General features: G+C 40.8%; 1 protein-coding gene across 1 annotated transcript in view; it reads right to left on the reverse strand.

Moving 5' to 3' along the window:
* The window catches only part of VPS13B (vacuolar protein sorting 13 homolog B), a 5,424,989-nt gene that overhangs the window by 2,462,163 nt on the left and 2,940,793 nt on the right, over window positions 1-22,033 (reverse strand). Inside the window, exon 27 of the mRNA XM_044065647.1 lies at window positions 10,455-10,569. Within this exon, the coding sequence (XP_043921582.1) occupies window positions 10,455-10,569 (115 nt within the window). The remainder of the gene's footprint in view (window positions 1-10,454; window positions 10,570-22,033) is intronic.

Raw genomic sequence — 22,033 nt, forward strand, 5'->3', positions numbered from 1 at the left:
ATAAATCTTATCTCTGGAGTGCCCCACTTTCTGAAGATCTGAACCAGACACTGCTCCTGAATCTGCATTAAGAGGACTGGACAAACAGTTCAGTAATTTTATTAATGTAGTCACTCTACCTGGGATATGAAATGCTGAGAGTCTGATGCATCTGTGTACAGACAATTGCCTTATGAACATCTCTTCTCTTATCAGGTGGCAAGACCTCAAGCCCCCTAGTTTGTTTAGGCATCACATGATGACTGCTGACTGAAATTAATTAGAAAAGGCTCAGAAAGCAGCTTGCATCACAATGAATACCCACAGCATTGACTGCTTGATTTAGAGCTACTCTTCTTTGTGTGTGTGTTGGGGGACCATATCCCTTGAACAGCATACACTAGTGAAGCATTCACTGGTGGGACCTGCTGGAAATTTCATTAGAGGAATAGACGACAAATATGAAGACTTGACAGGACTTATAAACAATTCCCATGCCTAATGCAAGGGGGCTGAAACCAGAAGGAGATCCAAGAGCACAGTGATTCTGAAACCCCACAACCTCACAATCCAAAGCAGTACTAGCATCCCGAGGTATGAAAATGGCACCACTGAGGTTGCTGCGTCAGTGGACGTCAAGAAGCTGAATCTTCATCCAGGTTTTCCTGCCCTCTCCATATGCAGGAATAGCATGCACTGCAGAATGTCTAGGTCCAGCTCACACTAATAATCCTTTGGGAAGATATCAGAGAGAACAACTCCCAGTTTATTTTTACATCTGCTTATTAAGTCAGTTGCTCCAAATGGACCAGTCCCTCAGAACCTGCTGGGCCGTGCAGAAAAGTTCTTGACTTTTTGTATCAATAAACTTTGGCTGACTGATCTGAAGGGACACTCCTAGTATAAGGCTCTTCACAACTGGGCTTCAGTCAGTTAACCGATTGCACTTAGACCCGTCTGGCCATAAGACCCCCCCCCCTTGTGGGTCTTGACTTAATTTGTCAGCCACAAGGACATTTATAATGCTTGGCTTTAAGAATCAAATGTGGAAACTTTTCATTGACCAGAATCAAGACTAATATCCAAACTATGCAAGCAGCAGAAAAGAAATGGAAATCTCACGGTCTAGGCTTGCTCTGCTAATGATACCACAGAATGTGCCTCTGAGTGTGGAAGCTTCTGAGAAAATAATGTCTAAACAGAATGGAAAAGAGGATGAACTCACTCATCAACTTAACAAGGGGGTCTCACTGTATTATATCTACGTTACAGAATAAAAGAAATCCAGACCTTATCCATATAGATTTGATGAAGGCTTATTTTCCTAGCTGTGGAAAATGACACCAGAAAAGTATACATTCCTAGAAAGGGAAAAAAAATTAAATACAGCCCCACCACCTTGAAGTCTAAAGTAAAACAAGGCTTCAGAAAAATCTCCACCTCCAGCCCTCTGGCAATAATGATATCGGATACAATATCCCACTATGGCATTGTAGACAAACTCAAGAGGTTAGGTATAAACCCTTATATCACCTGGTGGACAGACAGCTGGTTCAATGTCAGGACCCAGGAAGTTAGCATTGGGGTGTCCACCTCTACAAAAAGGCCAGACAGAAGCAGAGTGGAGATCAATCCTGGGATCACTCCTTTTTGGCATTTACTTCTCTGGAGTCAAGGCCAATGTCAAGGGCCTCTGGCGGACCAAAGCTGCATACTAATGCAAATTAGGAGAAGTCATAGAAACCTACACTGACACTAAAGTTCTCCAGAAAGGGCTGACATAGGCAAATAACGTGTCAGAGCCATGGACTAAAACTGAATGCCAAGAAATGCATAACAGTATTCTTTGGGAAGTCATAAACCCCTGGTAACTATCATATTGACAACACACCCCTAAGAGCTGACCCAATAGTCACGGACCTGGGGACACAAATATAGAGCAATTGAGCCTTTGGCCATCATGTGTCTGCAGTAGTGAGGAAATCATTCTATGTTGCGCAGTTTATAAACAAAGGAATGGCATCTAAGTCCAAGCAGGTCATTGTTCTACTGTACTCAGCATTCATCAGACCTATCATTAAGTACAATGCCCCCTTTGGTATTCACCCGACCAGACACATTCAACAATTGGAACATCCACAGAAGTTCCTCAGAAACAGAATACAAGGCATAAGTAACATGTCCTATGTAAACTGCCTCAAAGCCGTATCTGTGTACTCTATTTCCCACACGCTGTTGAGGGGAGATCTATGCCAGGAATACAGGGCATTGTCAGACCCCACTCTGATGGACCTCATGCATATCCACAAAACAAAGAGCACCAGAATTAACCATTCTAAAGACTTTGCCTGTGATATAAACAGAACCTGCTGGAGACACAGGTATGTAGCTCAGAGACTACCTCTTCTCTGGAACAGGCTTCTCAACCACATGAAGCAGAGTACTTCCCTAGCCTAATTCAAGTATAACTTGGACAACTGGATAGGGAATGAGAGGTTCATCCCTGGTTTGGAACCTATGTCTCTAGTGGACACAGGTAGCCTCTAAATGGTTCACCTCTCATAAAAAATGACTAACAGAAGAAAGACAGGACAGAAACAGAAAGTATAAATATTTAACTAAGGAACTGCTTAAAGAAACAGGCAGGGGTAGTTCTTAAGTGAGGGAGAGGAAGAGACAGATCACCAACAGAATGAAAGAAAAAACATTTGTGATGCAGAGGACAGACTATATCAGCATTGTTAGCAGTTAAAATGAATAATGAAAGATTGTAATGGAGCCTGTAAAAATTCTGAAAGGGGATAAAAAAGGTGAGAGAGGAAGACAGAATGAGAAGGAAATAGCAGTATGCAACTGAAATGCATATGGAGAACTGGTATGGGGTGGTATATGAACAAACCTGGAAAAAGCCCTTGGAAAATTAGAAACGGCAGTACTACTACGGAAGTGGTTACAATCTTGAACTTTGAAAGAAAAGTAAAATAGTGCTCTGAGTTACAATAGTTTAACATAGGAGTTTTTTTAAGAAGATGGCGGAAGGGCAATTAAAGATCTTTAAAGTCTTGAATGAGTAGTTAATGAAAGGGATATTACAGAAGGAGGTAAACTGAAATTCATTTGGAAGGGAGAGACAGCAAGAGAGTTTAATAAACTGGAGACCTTTTGGTATTATAAATACAGACTTTTAACATTTTAAAGTTTTACAAATTAGAAGGTCACCAAAGCAATGGATGAGGTTAGAAGAAGAAATGGGAAGAAGTATGTGGGTCTAGCAAATGACATGAAAGGATTTCTGATTGCAGTACAGAAGACAGGCTGGGTGGGGGCAAGAATGGTTGCATGTGATAAGGCAAAGGGTTCTGCAATGGACGTGAAGGATAGATAATGAAAGTTTTAAAGAAATGCTAGTTTGAGTAAAGGTTTGTAAGGCTAACAGAAAATGAATATGGAAATAGCTTTATACTACCAGTGGTGAATGAATGGTTTGAGAGAGGAATACAAATGGAGATGGGTGCAAAGCAAGGAAGACAAACGTGTTCAACTTTAATCAGCCAGGTTACAAATATAGTTATAAGACAGGTAAAAGAAGTAACCTAGGGTAGAAAGAAAAATATGTGAAGGATTGAAAAACTCCCGATAGTGCTGAGGCATGCTGAGCTGACTAGTAATGAGTTGTCAAAGCCTGGTACAGTTTGCAGTATCAGCAGATTAAACAAGGAGAAAAGCAAAGGCATGTGTAATCTGGTATAGTTGGAGAAGGATTATTTTCATTTTGTTTTTCTTTTAGAAAAGCATATTATCTTATTAAGGGATGAATCTGGAAGCCAGAAAGCAGTAGAGATGGAATGGAAGAGCGTTTATGACAGGATGAGGGAAGTGGTCATGGTGACTGGGTGTTGAGGTAGATCATACACAGTGACTTACAGAAAAAAGTACTTCATAAAAGTTATTACTATAAACCTTAGTTATTTAGAGCAGGGGTTTATGAAACTGAAAAGTGAGCTTTTACAGAGATTTTTCTTTGCTATTTAGGGAGCAACATTAAATACAATCACAATAGGAATTTTGTGCAATGAAGAGGGTGGGCTATGAATGGTTAACCCAATGGTTTAGTCTTCTTTGAATTTTTGCTCTACAATGTTATGTTGGGAAAATGGAAGGGGGGTGACCCTGTAATAAGAATCAATAAAATCACTATTATTGGGGAAGCACTTGGGCTTCGGCCCAGTTATTTTACATTAAGAAGGTGTGCTCTGTACTCTTGTGGGAGGAGAGGATAGATTCTGCCCTTCTGAGCTGGGAGTTTGTGGTTAAAGGCTTATTGTGCCTGCTTATTTGAACTGTTTCTTTCTGAAATCGGTACGCCTTGTTTAAATCAGTTTGCTCATTTGCTACTGTTACATTAAAAAAAAAAAAATACACTATATGCATCGACGCTTAGCTAGGGTTAAACCATTCCCGGCGCCATAAAGTCTTCTCTTCAAATTTTCCCTTAGAACTAGACATTTTTTAGTTTTAGCACTCAAATCTGTTTCTTTGAGCTCAGCACTTGTTCAGAACTCGTGAGCACTAAATAAGCTACAAATTACTACAGCACTCAACTTTCCTCACTTCTCTAGAGGAAAACAGCTTTTAGTACTTAATAAATAAGTGCCTATCCAGGCATGTCTAAGGGTCAGCTCCCGGTGTTTTCTCCTGTCTACCTGATGAATCTGGGCATCTTGGGGCAATGCAGCAATTGCCTCATGTACACAGACAACACTCTAATCCTACCACCCAACACTACAACCTGTGAGAGATGTACTTATATAGCCAATCTGGAAGCAAAGCTCTCTTCACCCAAGAATGGACTAGACAGTCAAGAGGAGAAGGTAAACACTTCTACCACACCACACTCATCACATAGTCCCTCAAAACCTACACTACCAAAACAGACAGACACACAGAAACAGAAAACACAAACCTACATTCGCTCAAGCAACATAGACCTCCAAAGCAGAAACACAAGCAACCTCCACCCCAACACAATAATTGACACATAGCCCACAAACTCAGTGTGCCACTCAACCACAGCCCATAAGACATAACAACGTACCCAACACTCTAGTCATAGGTGACTCTATAGTCAAGCACACTGATCTTCCACTCACCAGGCTAAACAAGGAGAAAGTCAGCTGCCTGTTGGGTCACAGGATCTGCCACATAACGCATGCACTCCGGTCACTCCACAACAAGTACAAATATGACTCTGTCTTTGTCCATGTTGGTGTGAATGACCTGAGACGTACCTCCCTGGACTACATGAAAACATACATGGAGGAGCTCTCCGATCTTGTAGCCCAGGCAGGTATGACCCTAGCCCTAAGTAGCATCCTGCCACCACAGTACAAGTACAAAATGACTGACTTCAACAATTGGCTAAGCTTCTGGCGTCATTCTAAGGGGATCCAGTATCTGTCTGCCTGGGATGACATGATCGACAGACCACGATGCTTGGCTAGAGATGGCCTGCACCTGTCGCCCTTGGGATTCCGGATACTGGCTAAGGCTCTTGCCACCCCTATAGTGCCTTTTTAGGCAAGGTTTAAATGACAAATTCACCACCGTAATATGTACAAACAAGCAAGCAAAATCTGAGGGTAATGCTACTCATTGCTAGAAGTCTAAACCTCAAAATGCATTCACTCGAGGCACTCCTTAAAATGGAGAACATCAACATCTGTGCAGTGACAGAGACCTGGTTCAAGGCTCCAGAGAGCACCCCTGCATTACCAGGCTATAATTTACACCACGCCTTTCGGCCACCTAACCTGGACTGAAACACTAAAGACGGAGGCGTGTCCATATTCATTGAGGATATCCACACCTCCAGGCTAGTTGCTCATCATAATGCATCCGAGATTATCCAAGTGCAACTAACTCTGGGCAAGACCGCAATCCAAATTGTAACTTGCTACAGATCCCCCACCATGCCCTAGGATTCCCACTCCTCATTTCTTGATCCACTAGAAAATATTAGGGTACAACCCAACACCCTAATAATGGCTTATTTCAACTACCCCACCATTAACTGGGAAGACTACTCATGTACCAACTATTTTGCTCAACGTTTTCTGGAATTCATAAATTTCAACGCCTTGGATCAACTTATCCACACCCCCACCAGGGGCAGCAATATCCTAGACCTGGTCATTACCAACATGGGCAACCGGTGTTCCACACGAGAGGTCAATTCCTCGCTGGTCAGATCTGACCACAAGCTAATCACCCTAGACATCCACATCCCGCCTCCACCCACCATTAGGGAAACCACCGTAAAAAAATTTCTCCAAAGCCAACTTCACGCTTTTTAAGACAGAAGTAGCAAACTTCACGACACCCTTTCAGAAGGACAATAGAGGTACGACTACTGAATCTTACACAAATGCACTTTATAAGCACTTACACGAGTGCATGGATCATGCTATCCCTAACAGAACCAAGATGCTATCCTCCAAAAAAAGGAAGCCAATCTGGTGGTCCCCTGCCATAAACAAACTCTACAACAGAAGAAAGAAACTTGCAAAGAAGAGTAAAATCCCATGATTGGAAGAACTCCCTGGTCAGTCTCAGTAAGAAGCTGAGATCCCTCATAAAATCGTCCAAAGCTAGTTACGAAAACAAAATCACCACCGATTCTAAAGACAACCACACAAAGCATTCTATAGCTATTTAAAGAATCTCAATGGCAACACTCAGACCTGCTCTGAGTTGCAGCACAATGGCACTAAATATACAGAACCAACTGATATTGCCAACATCCTGGCAGATAGGTTCAGTGCTAAATTTACCCCCCTCTCACCCCTAGAGGGCCCATCTGTATGCCGGAAGAATGCAGAGTTCCTGTAATCATGGCTGCACAGGTAAAAACCACACTCTCCAAAGCCAAGAACACACCATCCATGGGACCTGACAACATCCCAGGCTGCATTCTACATGAACTACAAAATGAACTGGCACCCCATCTAAGCACCATGTTCAATCATAGCCTCACCTCAGGCTTTGTGCCCACTGAATGGCACACAGTGACGGTTATCCCATTCCACAAAGGGGGAGCCACCACAGACCCCGGGAACTACCACCCCGTTAGCCTAACGAGCCTGGTCTGCAAGGCCATGGAACGTATAATCATGGAATTTATAAACAAAGACATTGGTAATCTCCAAATTCTGGACTCCACCCAGTTCGGGTTTGTAAAAGGCAGATCATGTCTCCTAAACCTGATAGATGTCTTTGAAGCAGTCACCAAAGCCGTAGACGAGGGTAAGGTGGTTCACACAGCCTATCTAGATCTCGCCAAGGCTTTTGACACCATCCCCCACTCTGGAATTATAGATAAACTCACTAAGCTAGGTATAAATCCCTATGTCACAAGATGGGTTGCCAACTGGCTCACTGACAGAACCCACACTGTGGAAGTAGCAGACTCCAAATTAGACTTCAGACCAGTGACAAGTGGAGTACCACAGGGTTCAGTCCTGGGTCTTCTCCTGTTTGGTATCTACTTTTCTGAAGTACAGGCTAACACAGAAGGTCTTTGGCTAATGAAGTTCTCGGATTACTGCAAACTAGGAGCCATAATCGAAACTCCTAACGATGTGGACATCCTACAAAAGGGCCTCACTGAGACAGATGCCTGGTGTCAAAGCCATGGCCTCAAGCTCAATGCCAAAAAGTGCATTGTCATCCCCTTTGGTAAAAACTCTGTACCCATGAGCTACCACATAGGTGGTAGTCTACTTAACACCGAAAGTATGATAAGAGACCTTGGGACACAGGTGGACAGTAGTCTCTCCTTTGATAATTACATCGCCACAGTAGTCAGGAAATCCTTCTACGTGGCACACCTCATCACAAAAGGGTTATCATCCAGGAAAAAAGAGGTCATTGTTCCTTTTTACTCTTCACTCATTAGACCCATTATAGAGTACAATCTACCTTTTGGTATGTACCTCACAAGACATCTACAACAACTGGAAAGGCTGCAGAAATACCTCACAAAGAGGATTACCGGCCTCAAACATATGCCCTACACAGACCGTCTCAAAAAACTCCAGCTTTACTCAGTCGCATATCACCTACTCAGAGGTGATCTCTGCCTAACATACAAAGCCATGTCAAACCCAGAGCTGTTGGACATGCTCCACTTAAAGAAATCCCAATACCTCCGAGCTACACACTTAGGGACCTAAACCTTGTCACCACAATAAACAGAACATGTTGGAGGGATAGATTCCTGTCCCAGAGACTTCCCATACTCTGGAACAAACTACCTAGCTATATCAAACAAAGCTCCTCATTAGTACTCTTCAAGAAAAATCTTGATGATTGAATGGGAAATAGGAAATTCACCCCGGAGATCACCTCTGTGGCTCTGCTCAACAGTGGCACAGGAAAATAATTTTTTTGGATGGCGAAAGCCAGGGTACCTTTTTGGCTAGGCTTATAATGGCCCTAGGGCCAATAGCCTAGTACCTACCTATGAACCTATGAGCAGAAAAAAATAGATAAGAAGTGGGAACTGCATGAATATTTTGAGCATTGTGGACAGAAAATAAAAGTGGATGGAAGTCTTATGAACAGGGTGCGAGGTATGAGGAAATAATGAAAAACATTTTCTGTTACAAAGGTTGGGAACTATTATGGGATATTAGGCTGTTAACATGAAAACAGATGCAATAGATAAACTCAGCTCAGACACATTTATGGCATTCTTCTTATAAAATGTTGGCTATAAAGGTGGAAATAAAGCAGAAAAGAATGGAAAGGGATATGTGTTTGGTTCTGAGTAGTGAAAGAGAGATGACAGGGGCATACACTTTTGTATTACAAAAAGAATAAAATGATTTTGGAAAAAGTGGCAAAAGAGTCACCATGTGTGGAAAAGGAGGGGCTAGTATTAGATATGAATAATGCTTGCAACGGATTTTATTTTATGTTATTTATATTTGATTACTGGGGCAATGCAATCATCAATATTGACTAATTTTAGGCTCATTCTGGAGATTTTTACAGGTGTATAACAAAGACAAATATATAACCTGAAGAGCTATAAGATTAACTATAACAGAACGCTGATTAAAATGCAAAAGTAGAGAGACAAATAAGCCAAGAAGTAAAATGACATAATGTCAGAATCTAATGCAGGATGCCCTAAGGCCTGCCCTGAAACAGTGAAAGTGCTGACCACTCGGTTTTGACGAACACACTGTTTTAGTGTTGATTGGAAGAGGAATAATAGAGTATGTTGTAGTTACAAAGTTATCACACTCAGCCTCCCTGAAAAGCATATAAATGGGTGCTGAAAAGGAAACTTCTCACTTCCGATGTGGATATGGAGACAGCATGTGAGCAGATCCTACAGGCTGTCTTATGGAAAGTGCTACAACATGACTGATTCTATGTGCCATTTTATTCCTGCATCTGAGGAAAAAGACTTGTGCCTGCATTCTTGGTGTTACACTGACTACTTTCAAGACAGAAGACTGACAAGTAAGACACTTATTTTCTCTCCTGTTAATGGTTTTTCATGGGCAAGATATCAAGATGCAGCCACGGTCTACAAATATCCAGGTTTAGAGACATGAGAGTGGCTTTTTTTGTTTTATTTTGTTAAGATTATGTCGTTCTATTTGCCTCAAGGGACTGTGAGCTCCTACATGCAATTGGCACAATTTAATGCTGTGTTTTAAGTTGCTGAGATGAAAAATCATAACTTCCAAATTAAATTTCACAGTTTTGTTCAAGGAAAGAATGGATGTCCCTTTGCTAATGAACAGGAATGGGAGTTTTTATTTTCTTGGGGTCTATTCAGCAATCAAAGAGGTGCAATCATTACTAGCTGCAGTACTGAAGGGGAAATGAAGCAAAGCATATAGTCATGCGAAATTGGATACACAATGTGTTGTGATCAAAGAAGACACCTCATTTGGGACTCGTACTCAAAGACCACCTACATACCATGCAAGTGTCACTTCTGCTGAACCACCAAGAGCCCAAGGACAGACCAATATTGAGTTTTCACTTAACAGCCTTATCATTTCAACAAGAAAAACCCACATTAACTAAGCTTTACTTTAGCGCTTTTGCAGGACTGATTCACAAACCAATATCGATGCACAAGATAGAGAGAAACAGATAATTACATAATCACCTAAACTAAGCTCTGAGCCTTTGCCTGATTCGCTGTTAGCATTGCATATTAAAAGACAAAATAAGTAAACAGATAAAAACATAAATAATCACAACCTAAGCCCCGAGCCTTTCCTAGCTTCATATACAAACTGCCAGCATTACATACTGACGCACACAAATAAACAAATAATAAATTACCTAAACTAAACTGTGAGCCTTTGCTGGTGTGATTCACTATTTGTCAGCATTCACCTAGAGGGAACTATGCCATGCATAAGTGGGTTGTCTGATATTTTACTTACCTCCTCCTGTAGTGGTCAATATTGAAGCTCCCTATTTTACACTTCACCTTTGTATAAACATCTTGGACATCTACTGATGCACTTAGATCTTCTAATTCACTGATGACACAGACTTCTGCAAACAAAGAAATCACCATCAGATAAGTAAACATCTAAATGCATGATATTTTAACATACTTAATTTGGTACAGACAGAAGTGTCTTGCCAAATGTCACTAATTTACAAGACTGAAGCAGAAATATCTGTTATGGAAGACACTAACTGGAAAAGTTTAAAATTTGCATTTGCAGGGCACTCCCTGTGTTGGGGCTGCACCCCCAGCAAACTTAAATTTTTTGACATGTTTTGCTTTTGCTCCATCATGCCTGCCAACCACCTTAACCTCTATAGCAATTGTATCCATTCATTTTCCCATCCAAAGTGAGACAGCAGTTATCCAGGAAACCATCAGAGGGATTGCTCTTTAAGGCCCTATTATTTCATAGGTCCAGACGTCTGCATAGCATCTGATAAGCCCAAACATAACACAGTTTCTGGCCGAGTAGAAAAAGCTACATCTCGTATCTGCATATCTAAAGATTTTTTTAATATGTTAAGTGAATTACTTCACCTAATCTCCACTGGCAATTTGTTCCAATACATCATAATGGACTGAGGAATACATTTTAATGAAGATGAGGTTTGACGGCTGTCCAATGAATATGTAAAGCCTGTGTCTCTAGACTTTCCCTATGTCTGAAGACAGAAATCCACTTTCATTGCGTGCTCCCCAATTATCCTTGTTAATGTGCAGAAAGGATAAGAACAGCTTCTTCCATGTTTGTTAAAATACCTCAAGGGAATGATACTGGCCATTATAACCTGCAGAATATTTGGTATAAGCAAAATCTTTCAGGCAAAAACTACTGAATGCATGGCCATGATTTCTTGGAAATGTATATGTTGCTTCGGCTGGGAGATTGTGAATATTTTGAAATAAATGCTGCCACAGCCAAAATTCAAAAAGTGTGACAGATTAAGAAACTTGACACTAACATACAAGGACTCCAGTGCTGACACCAACTAATTTGGCAGTTCAGTGTTTCAGAAAATAGTTTAATGCAAGAGGTATATGTGTACACGTTGAAAAAGGTTGCTCTATTTAGTGAGAAGTTAAAACCACTTTATTTTTTTCAATGCAGATTGGCTGAGTTAATGAAAAGCATGTCAACTCTTACGTGATTATGACAGAAACAGGACTGTATGGCAGAAATAAAATATTATGATAATGAAGATGGCCAAAGGTCAGAAAGGGAGCACCACAATATGCTGCATTGCACTAACAGAAACCCAGGAAAAGTTTTGTAACAGAGTGTTGAAGTAACAAATAAATATATTTAAAATGTATGAACTGAAGCGGTATATCTGAATGGCTTGTTCGATGTATACATGAAGTGGCTATATTCAGCCACATGTAATGGAGAGTCAGTGTTAACAGTAGTAACAAGTCACTGAACCTATCAAACAGAAAAGGTGTGTGGTTCATGACAAGGGAAGCTAAGATGATAAAACAGTTGTAACACATAGGGAAGCAATCAAATGACGTAGAAAATAAGGAAAGAAAATAGAATGTAGGGCTGTATGTAGTTTTGGTAGGTACAGTAAAACATGAGCAACTTCTGGGTTAATACTACTACTGAGTAAACGGCTTTATTAGTGCTATTCTGTTGCTTCGGGCTACAGAAAAAGCAAAGGATAATTGGTTACGAGCTGTATGCAGCTGTGAGTCTAGTACTATTTTCATTACTAGAAAGAGAGAGGCAGCACTTTCAGTAAACAACTCCAAAACTCATGGACACTACACTACTGCCCATTTACCCCACACAAATTACTAAGCAACTGGAAGCATGGATTTGCACTTTCCAATCATCTCAGTAGCCAGCTTGGCAGACATAGTCATCTTGAGACAACAGAGCAAATGTCTCATGTTTACTGAAAGCCATCTACTACTTAGGCAAACTGACAGTGTGTGTGAGAGATGTAGTTTTATTATGTTATGTTACTTGAGGCAAAGCTCTCACACATAGCTACAGCAAATAACATGCAGGTTGTCAGTACCACACAACACCAAACTAAACCAATCACACATAGCTCAGACAAAAAACATAGACCTACATATGCGGAGGCTCATAAAACTAACCTAAACCACAAAGGCCTCCAAAATGTAACCTAAGATGCATGTACCCTCATAAACAGACAATACAGACAGTGCCCACCATAATGTATATCTAAGAGTCACAACGACTTGGTTCAAAAACCCATGAGGCAAACCTCCACACAACCTAATATCCTAGTAATGGATGACTCCATAGTGAGGCACACCGATGCACCACTCACTTGGTTGTGCAAGGAGAAGATTACAGTCAGTTGCCTGTCAGGTGCCAAGATTTACCACATAGGTTCATAGGTAGGTCCTAGGCTATTGGCCCTAGGGCCTATACAAGCCTAGGCAAAAATGTACCCTGGCTTTCGCCACCCAAGAAAATTATTTTCCTGTGCCCTTGTCAAGCAGAACCACAGAAGTGATCCCTGGGGTGAATTTCCTATTACCCATCCAATCATCAAGATTTTTCTTGAAGAGTGCTAATGAGGAGCTCTGTTTGACATAGATAGGTAGTCTGTTCCAGAGTATGGGAAGTCTCTGGGACAGGAATCTATCCCTCCAGCATGTTCTGTTTATTGTGGTGACAAGGTTTAGGTCCCTAGAGTGTGTAGCTCGGAGGGATTGGGATTTCTTTAAGTGGAGCATGTCCAACAGCTCTGGGTTTCTCATAGCCTTGTATGTCATTCACCTCTGAGTAGGCGATATGCAACGGAGTAAAGCTGAAGTTTTTTGAGACGGTCTGCGTAAAGCATCTGTTTGAGGCCAGTAATCCTCTTTGTGAGGTATTTTTGCGGCCTTTCCAGTTGTTGTAGATGTCTTGTGAGGTACATACCAAAAGGGGCGTTGTACTCTATAATGGGTCTGAGTGATGAGTAGAGGGGAACAATGACCTCTTTTTTTCTGGATGAGAAACCTTTTGTGATGAGGTGTGCCACGTAGAAGGATTTCCTGACCACTATGTCGATGTGATTATCAAAGGAGAGGCTACTGTCCACCTGTGTCCCAAGGTCTCTTATCACACTTTCAGTGTTAAGTAGACTACTGCCTATGTGGTAGTTCATGGGTACAGAATTTTTAGCAAAGGGGATGACAATGCACTTTTTGGCATTGAGCTTGAGACCATGTCTTTGACACCAGGCATCTGTCTCAGTGAGGCCCTTTTGTAGGATGTCCACATCGTTAGGAGTTTCAATTATGGCTCCTAGTTTGCAGTCATCTGCGAATTTAGTTAGCCAAAGACCTTCTGTGTTAGCCTGTACTTCAGAGAAGTAGATACCAAACAGGAGAGGACCCAGGACTGAACCCTGTGGTACTCCACTTGTCACTGGTCTGAAGTCTGATTTGGAGGCTGCTACTTTCACAGTGTGGGTTCTTTCAGTAAGCCAGTTGGCAACCCATCTTGTGACATAGGGATTTATACCTAGTTTAGTGAGTTTATCTAATTCCAGAGTAGGGGAAGGTGTCGAATGCCTTGGCGAGATCTAGATAGGCTGTGTGAACCACCTTACCCTCATCTATGGCTTTGGTGACTACTTCAAAGAAGTCTATCAGGTTTAGGAGACATGATCTGCCTTTTACAAACCCAAACTATGTGGGGTCCAGGGTTTGGAGATCTCCAATGTCTTTGTTTATGAGTACCATGATGATACGTTCCATGGCCTTGCAGACGAGGCTCATCAGGCTAATGGGGCGGTAGTTCCCGGGGTCTGTTGTGGCCCCCGCCCTTTGTGGAGTCGGATAAATGCCGCGGTGCGCCATTCAATGGGCACAAAGCCTGAGGTGAGGCTATGCTTGAACATGGTACTTAGGTGGGGTGCCAGTTCATGTAGAAGGCAGCCTGGTATGTTGTCAGGTCCCATGGATGCTGTGTTCTTGGCTTTGGAGAGTGAAGTTTTTACCTGTGCAGCCGTGATTACAGGAACTTTGCATTCTTCCGGTATAAAGATGGGCCCTTTAGGGGGTGAGAGAGGGGTAAAGTTAGCACTGAACCTATGTGCCAGGATGTTGGCAATATCAGTTGGTTCTGTATAGTTATTGTCATTGTGCTGTAACTCAGAGCAGATCTGAGTGTTGCCATTGAGATTTTTGACATAGCTATAGAATGCTTTGTGGTCGTCTTTAGAATCAGTGGCAATTTTGTTTTCATAACTAGCTTTGGAGGATCATTCATGCACTCAAGTCCTTGTACCATAAGAACACATATAACACAGTCATGGTGCACGTGGCGGTAAATGACTTTTGATGCACCTCCCCAGACTATGTGAAGATGGACATGACTAAGATCTCCAAATGTGTGTCTCAGGCAGGTACGAACCTAGCCTTGAGTAACATTCTACCTTAACTAAGAATGCTGCCAAAATGCAAACAAAAGATTACTGATTTCAACAATTGGCTTAGCTTCTGGTGTTATTCTAAAGTGTATGCAATATATATCAGCCTGGAAAGAGACGGTAGACAGTTCTAATCGTGTTGCCAGGGATTGCCTGCACACATCCCACCGAGCTTATGTACATTAACTTGTTCAGCCCCATAGTGCTTTTTAGGCAATGTTAGTCTTTCAAAGCTTTCAACATACAAAACAGAATATGGATAAAATAAAGGCATTGTTGCTCAACACTAGGAGCCTTACCAAAATACCACTCCTTATCTGGAAAAACCTGACGTGCATCGTCACAGATATCTGGTTCAAGATCAATGGCAGCATTCAATCAGTGCATAGTGTCAGTGTATCTGTTTCAAATCAATGGCAGAATTCCATCAGGGTATCGTGTCAATGTTTAACCACTTTCAGGCCCAATGTACTAGAGGAGGACACTAAAAGTGGTGGTGTATCATATTCTTTAAAAAAAAAAAAAAAAGGTTCACCTCCAGACTTGATAGACAAGATAATGACCTGGAATTCCCCCACATCCAACTTACTAATGATACAACTCCTTATTATATGACAGCTAACAACAGGACTCCCTGTATGTCCCCCTCAGCCCATACCGTCTAACTGGTAAGAAGTCGCTGTTCATTAACTCAAACACCATCCTCCTAGTAGACTTCAACTGCCCTTCCATTAACTGGGAGACTTGTACATCCTCAAACTTGCATGCCCAAAAATGTATGGGCTTTAATCAATGGACCAGTTATTCTTCACCCCAATTAGGAGCAATAGAATCCTGGACTTGGTCCTTACCAATATGAGGCAGCTTTTCCCCCCAACAACTGCAATTTACTCCCTGGTCAATTTGGACCACAAATCAGTCACATTCACTTTAAGACTGAAGTCCGAAGCATCTGCCAATACTTCCGTATTCAGAGATTTTTGCCACAGCTAATCTACTAAAACTGAGTGATGACCTGACTAAACTCAAAAGCCTCTTCCATCTTGGTGAACCCACTGCTTATACAGAATCCTTTACCAGCAAATTCTGTGCACATGTGAACTGTTGCATAGATGAATCTGCCCCCATCAGAAGTAAATACAATGCCAATTTTAAAATTAAACCGCTGTGGTGGAATCCTCATATAAACAGGCCCATATAAGAAAAAAAATACACTGTATGCAAAAATAAATTTTCCCCTCATGATGCCAATAATGTCCTTTTAAACTTAACAAGGAATGCCAAACTCTGTCCAAATCAACCAAAGCCATATATGAGGTAAAATAGTCACCCAGGTGAAGGGTAATCACAAAGCCTTCTTTAACGTTAGAAATTTCGGAAACAATGCCTTTCACTGTACAGAGCTAACAGTAAAGAATATTACATACTCGGACCCAGAGAACATAGCCTATATTCTGGCAAACAAATTAAGTTTAAACTTCACACCCCCATACTCTCAGACCACATACATGCATGCATCTACACCCTCCTCAAATTTTCAAAAAAACAAGTCATCAAGGCACTATCTAAGGCTAAGAACATTACTTCTATGGGAGTGGAAAACATATCAGGCTGTCTACTGGTTGGCCTGAAATATGACTTGTCTGACTCCCTAAAGAGGATAGTCAATATCAAGTCTCCAAACAGGTTTTGTACCAGATGAATGGAGGACAGCAACAGTCGTCCCCTTGCACAACGGTGGGGCTTCAATGGTCTTGGGTAATTAGACATATAAGGCTGATCAACCTCATCTGTAAAGCTATGAGAACAATCTTTATAGAATTAATAGATAAGGACTGGGGTGCAGATTAAGCAATAAGGACACAGGTAACCTACAAACTCTCAACCCAAGCCAGTTTGGACTCATCAAGGGCAGAACCTGCCAACTTTACCTGATTGACTTATTCATGAAGGTGACCAAAGCAATGGATGAGGGCAAATCAGTACATACTGCATACATACACCTTGCAAAGGCTTTCAATACCATCCAACACTCAGGTATAATAGATATACTCTCCTAGCTAAAACCCTATGTAATCGCTGCATAGCAAATTGACTCAAACAGAACTCAGCAGGAAATGGGGGGGGTTGGCTGTACCTTGTCTAAAAGACCCATCTCTATGGTGACAGGTTCAGTCCTTGGGCCACTCGTCTTTGGCATTACTTATCAGAAGTCAAAGCAAATGTTAAGGGTTTATGGCTGACCAAGTCTGAAGAGGACTATAAATTTGCTGCCAAAATAAACTTCACTGAGGACACCAAATTCCTCAAAAGATGGCCTTTCCCAAGCCAACAGCTGATGTAAAATCAATGGACTAAAAGTAAATGCCAAGAAATGTGTAATCATATCCTTCAGAAAGCATGACTACCTTTGTAACTATCACACTGGCAACACAACCCTGAAAGCTGATCCCATAGTCGGGGTCTGAGAAACTATGTCGACAACAAACTGTCCTTTGATCACCATATATCCACTATTGCAAGATAGTCCCATTTCTTCCCTCAGCTTACATCTAAAAGTATAATATCCAGCTTCAGGGATGTAATCAGTCTACTGTGCTCATCTCTCATTAGGCTGATGACTGAATATAATTCCCCATTTGGTATGTGCAAGTCCAAACATTTGTCAAAACTGGATCACCCACAATGCTTTCTCACTAAAAAAAAGTCAAGAGCCTAAATCACAAAAACTATGCAGAGTGTTTCAAAGCCTTATCCCTTTACTTGGTATTACACAGGCTACTAAAGAGCAACATCTGCCTCCATATAAAGCCTCAACAGACCCTATCCTGCCAGACCTATTACACATTCACAAGTCCAATGTAAGTGAAAACACTTGCTCAAGGCATCTCAATCTCTTTTGCAACATAAACAGAACATGTTAGAAGGATATTTTAAGTATCACAGAGAATAGGAATGGTCCTCCACGCCACAAAAACTGACATATTTCTCTTACTCTACTCAAACGTAATTAGGATGAATAGATGGCAGACTACAAACTCACCCCTAGTTTAGTACCCATGTCCCTCATGGATAGGGACAAGTAAATGTCCTAACGTGTTTTTGTTCTGTCTGCCTATGTGTTGTTTGTATGCAAAATATAAGGGCTGAAAACTACCATGGGACTGTACACCTAGGCTTCTTAAGACCTCACAGATCAATAGCCTAGTAAGTATCTATGAGCTTGATGGAAAATGTAAAAAAAAAAAAACAAATGGAGTAGGGTGAGAAAGATTGTACTGAGAATAGTACAGAAGAACTTGCCACTATTAAAGAATTATGTCAAGTATGGAAAAATCAAGGCTAGTTTTCAAATTTTATCAATATGAAAAACATCAATGTAGTAACTACGGGCATTAGACCTTGTGCAACTGGAGTTCCAGAATACAAGGTAAAAGTTGTTATGCAAGACTTAATATTCATCATAATCTCTGGTTCATGTACTATGCTGCTGTTCACTGGATCATAGGTAGTTACTAGGCATGCAGTGTAGGGGACCATTATGAAACTTAGCCCCAAATTCCACGTTGGCCCTAAAATACTGTCTGTTTTAAATGAGTTGCACAAGGTCACACAGTAAGCAAATGAGGACTTAGGGCCACTAACCCTGTACTGCAAGAATTACAGCTCACAGTCTTAACATCCTGCCCTTAGTAAAACAAGTGGCTTTGCTGATGCTTTTTTACAGATTTATTTATTTATAAATAGAGAAGGTAACAGCTAATTCTGTAAGTTCCATATGTAAATGGGGCTGCCAACTCCCCATCACTCCCATTTTTTTTATTAAGCTGGCTATAAGGGAGGGAGTTAAGGGGGCAGCAGCCCCACTTATGAATCGAAATGACCAAAAAAAATCTTCCAGAATATGTCAGAAGACTGTCAAACTATGCTACTGTCATAACAATTTGAAAGCTAAGAAAATGCATTGGAAGGTCCAACGCTTTAAATTATCATCACTGTCTGTAGAGGGGAGACCAATGTTTGCAGAACATGATTATTCTGAGAAATTATATAATTTGCATTTTTGAGGATGCAGTGTGTGAATATAAATAAGGAGACTGAAATGCATATTGTTTCGAATTTTCTTTTGGGGGGGGGGTAAAGGCCTGACTTCTAACAGCATGCATGAAGTCACAGGAAACACAAAAGAACTACCTGTAAGAATAACTCAAACAGAATAAAATGGTAAGAGGACTGGTGAAGTAGAAGCGGCAAAATGAAAGGAAAGAGGATGAATAGGAAAACAGGTCAGACAAAAATGGGCAGATGCTTGGATATGTGAGAAATCTCAGGAACAAGATGGCTAGACTGACTAGAAAGTTCTAAGAGAAGGTATGATCTAGGGAAGATTGAGGTGTAGCACATTAAAAACATGGTCATGAGCACTTTCCAATGATTCTATGCAAATGACAAACTTGGCTTAAATATGTGATGTTGGTGTTATCTGTCATGTATAACCCCCCACCCCAAACCCATCCCAAATAATAATAATAATAATAATAATAATAATAATAATAACAATAATAATCTAATTTTCTTATTTTTCCCTCCTCTTAAAAAAAATCTTTACCATTACCGATACTGGAGCTCTTCCAAGGTTCCTTTAACAGCTTTAAGAGTGGGAAATAAACCAGCTTACTCTGCTTGGCACTTTGTCTACTCCAATTTGGGAATAAGGTCTTCACAGAGATCTTCCTTCCTTCCTTTGGCAGAAGGCAAAAGCACCCACCACATGAAAACATCTCATTGGGTTGCTGCAAGAAGCACCATGGAGCAATTCCTTTTGGCTCAAACTGACAGCCTGAGACTACAAGTGAAAGACATGAGGCACAATGCCAGGGCACTTCTATGGGTTAGGCTTGTAAAGGCTCCAGAGCCATTAACCTAGTACATACCTATGAACCTATGAAGAAGTGAAAGAAGTTGTGGAGTGGTGGAAAAAAATACAAGTGTAAGACCAAGTTTGTTTGTTTGTTTTTCCTTCTTTTTCTTCAAGCCCTGCATATGCAACTTATCTAAAATGTATGAAGGTAAATAGTTTAACTGTGTGTGTGTGTGTGTGTGTGTGTGTGTGTGTGTGTGTGTGTGTGTGTGTGTGTGTGTGTGTGGAAGGCATACATGCTCTGAACTGTCCCTGATTTTTGCATAATGTGTCTGATTTTGACTCATATTTTGGTCTGTTCCTTGCAAAGTTCTTGTAGTATGGCAAATAAATGAGGAGTGAAGTCTCTAAACAAAGCCAGACATTTGATTTTCAGACTTCTGTAACATTCAGAAAAAGCATACTAATGCAAAGCTTGTTACTCAAGCAACTTTTTTAAGCATATAAAAACAATACAGGTCTTTATTGTTGCCCTTTATCCTCTATGTTTTAGGTTCTCCTTGATTCTTGAGCTAACAGGTTGAAATGTATGGGAGGGGTTGCAGTGTTTTGAACAATGTATTCTGATATTGAGATAAGAAGATAAACTCACGTATGGTAGTTACTTATGCATTTATTCATTCATTTGACTGCTATCCAATTTCATAGGTGTACAGTTGCAGTCACAACAAAGGCAATAAATGATGATCACATCTGTGACTGAGCCTCCATGTGGTGTTTATATAGAATATACATATGGCTGTGAAATACATTTTCTCAAAAGTCCCTGATCTCACAAAAATGTCTCTCATATTGCTGCATGTTAGGTCTATTCGTCATAACACGCATGTTTTTTGGGGTTGGGGCGAAGTGAGAAGGGTATCCATTAAATAAGCATATATTTGAGGCTCAGACTTACTAACCTTCAGAAAAATGCAAAGCCTGTACCTGTAGCAATTTTCTACCTATGTAAAAGCAGTATCTGTTCATGATTTTGGTCCTTTCTTTCCAGTTTTTTTCAGATTTCTAAGTGATTCTTCTGCTAAGAGGTTGGGAGAGTTGTGTGAGGGTGGGGGTTTCAGTGTTTTCTGACAGCAGTGACCCTTCATTACAGTTGACTTTGCACAGAATTCATGAGCAAAGTTGTTGCTACAGAACCGAAGTTCTCTACTATGCCCAGTTTTGCCTAATATTTTGGTCTGTGTTCTTGCAAACTTTGTGGTGTTATGGCAAATAAGTAAGGACTGCAATTACTAAATGACAACAGACATTTTAGTTTCTGACTTTGAAGCCTTCACGAAAAGCAAGCTAATACAAAATCTGCTACTTTAGCAATTTTCTTGGGATATAAAAAACAATATATGTCCATAATTCGGTCCTTTGTCCCTCGTTATTTTTTTAGTTTTCTCTGATTCTTGAGCTAAGATATTGAGAGAGATATTTAGTTGCAGTAGGTTACACACTGTATTCTGACAGTAGTGAGCTGAAAAGATAAATTTCTTTGTGGCTGTTACTTATATATGTATGCATTCAATTGACTGCAATCAAACATCTGAGGTCTACAGTCACAAACGTGCTGTAATTGATGTTGGTGTGTGTGTGTGTGTGTGTGTGTGTGTGTGTGTGTGTGTGTAAGTTTAGAGGGCTAGAAATTACAGTGGCCCATTTGTTTTATTTACATTCTGATATTTATGGTGCATACAGTCAGTAACGTTGGCTTTAACTGCTGGATACAGGGACTGTCTGTGGTTAAAAGTGACAGACTCTCTTGTTATTGTTCAAGTTAAGCAGTCAGTATTCTTACTTTGCAGAAGTAGTATATATTTATGTGAGTTCAGCTAGAATACTCTACCAGGTCTATCTGTAACACAATCAGATATCCAAGTGGCATAGTCAATAAAGCGTCTCTAGTTCATGAGTATGGCAATCGTCTGTGAACGTGACTGTCTATGTGTGTTAATCAGGGCTTGCAGTGTATCTAAAAGTAAAGCACAATTGTCTAAGATCTTACCATAATGGTAGCTGTCCTTCTCTTTACTGTTGCACTATACTTTACATTTGGGATCAACTGCCAAAGACAGTCTGAAGTCCAGCCAGTATACCAAAGCCTTTAGATTGGTTTAAGGTAAGCCGTACGTCACACGTATATTCCCCACATATAGAGTTGGGCATAAACATATGGACGTCTCAAACTCAGAACTGAGA

This window comes from Protopterus annectens, chromosome 3.part0 (genome assembly GCF_019279795.1).
Source record: "Protopterus annectens isolate FY-2018-M chromosome 3.part0, PAN1.0, whole genome shotgun sequence".
Lineage (NCBI taxonomy): Eukaryota > Metazoa > Chordata > Ceratodontiformes > Protopteridae > Protopterus > Protopterus annectens.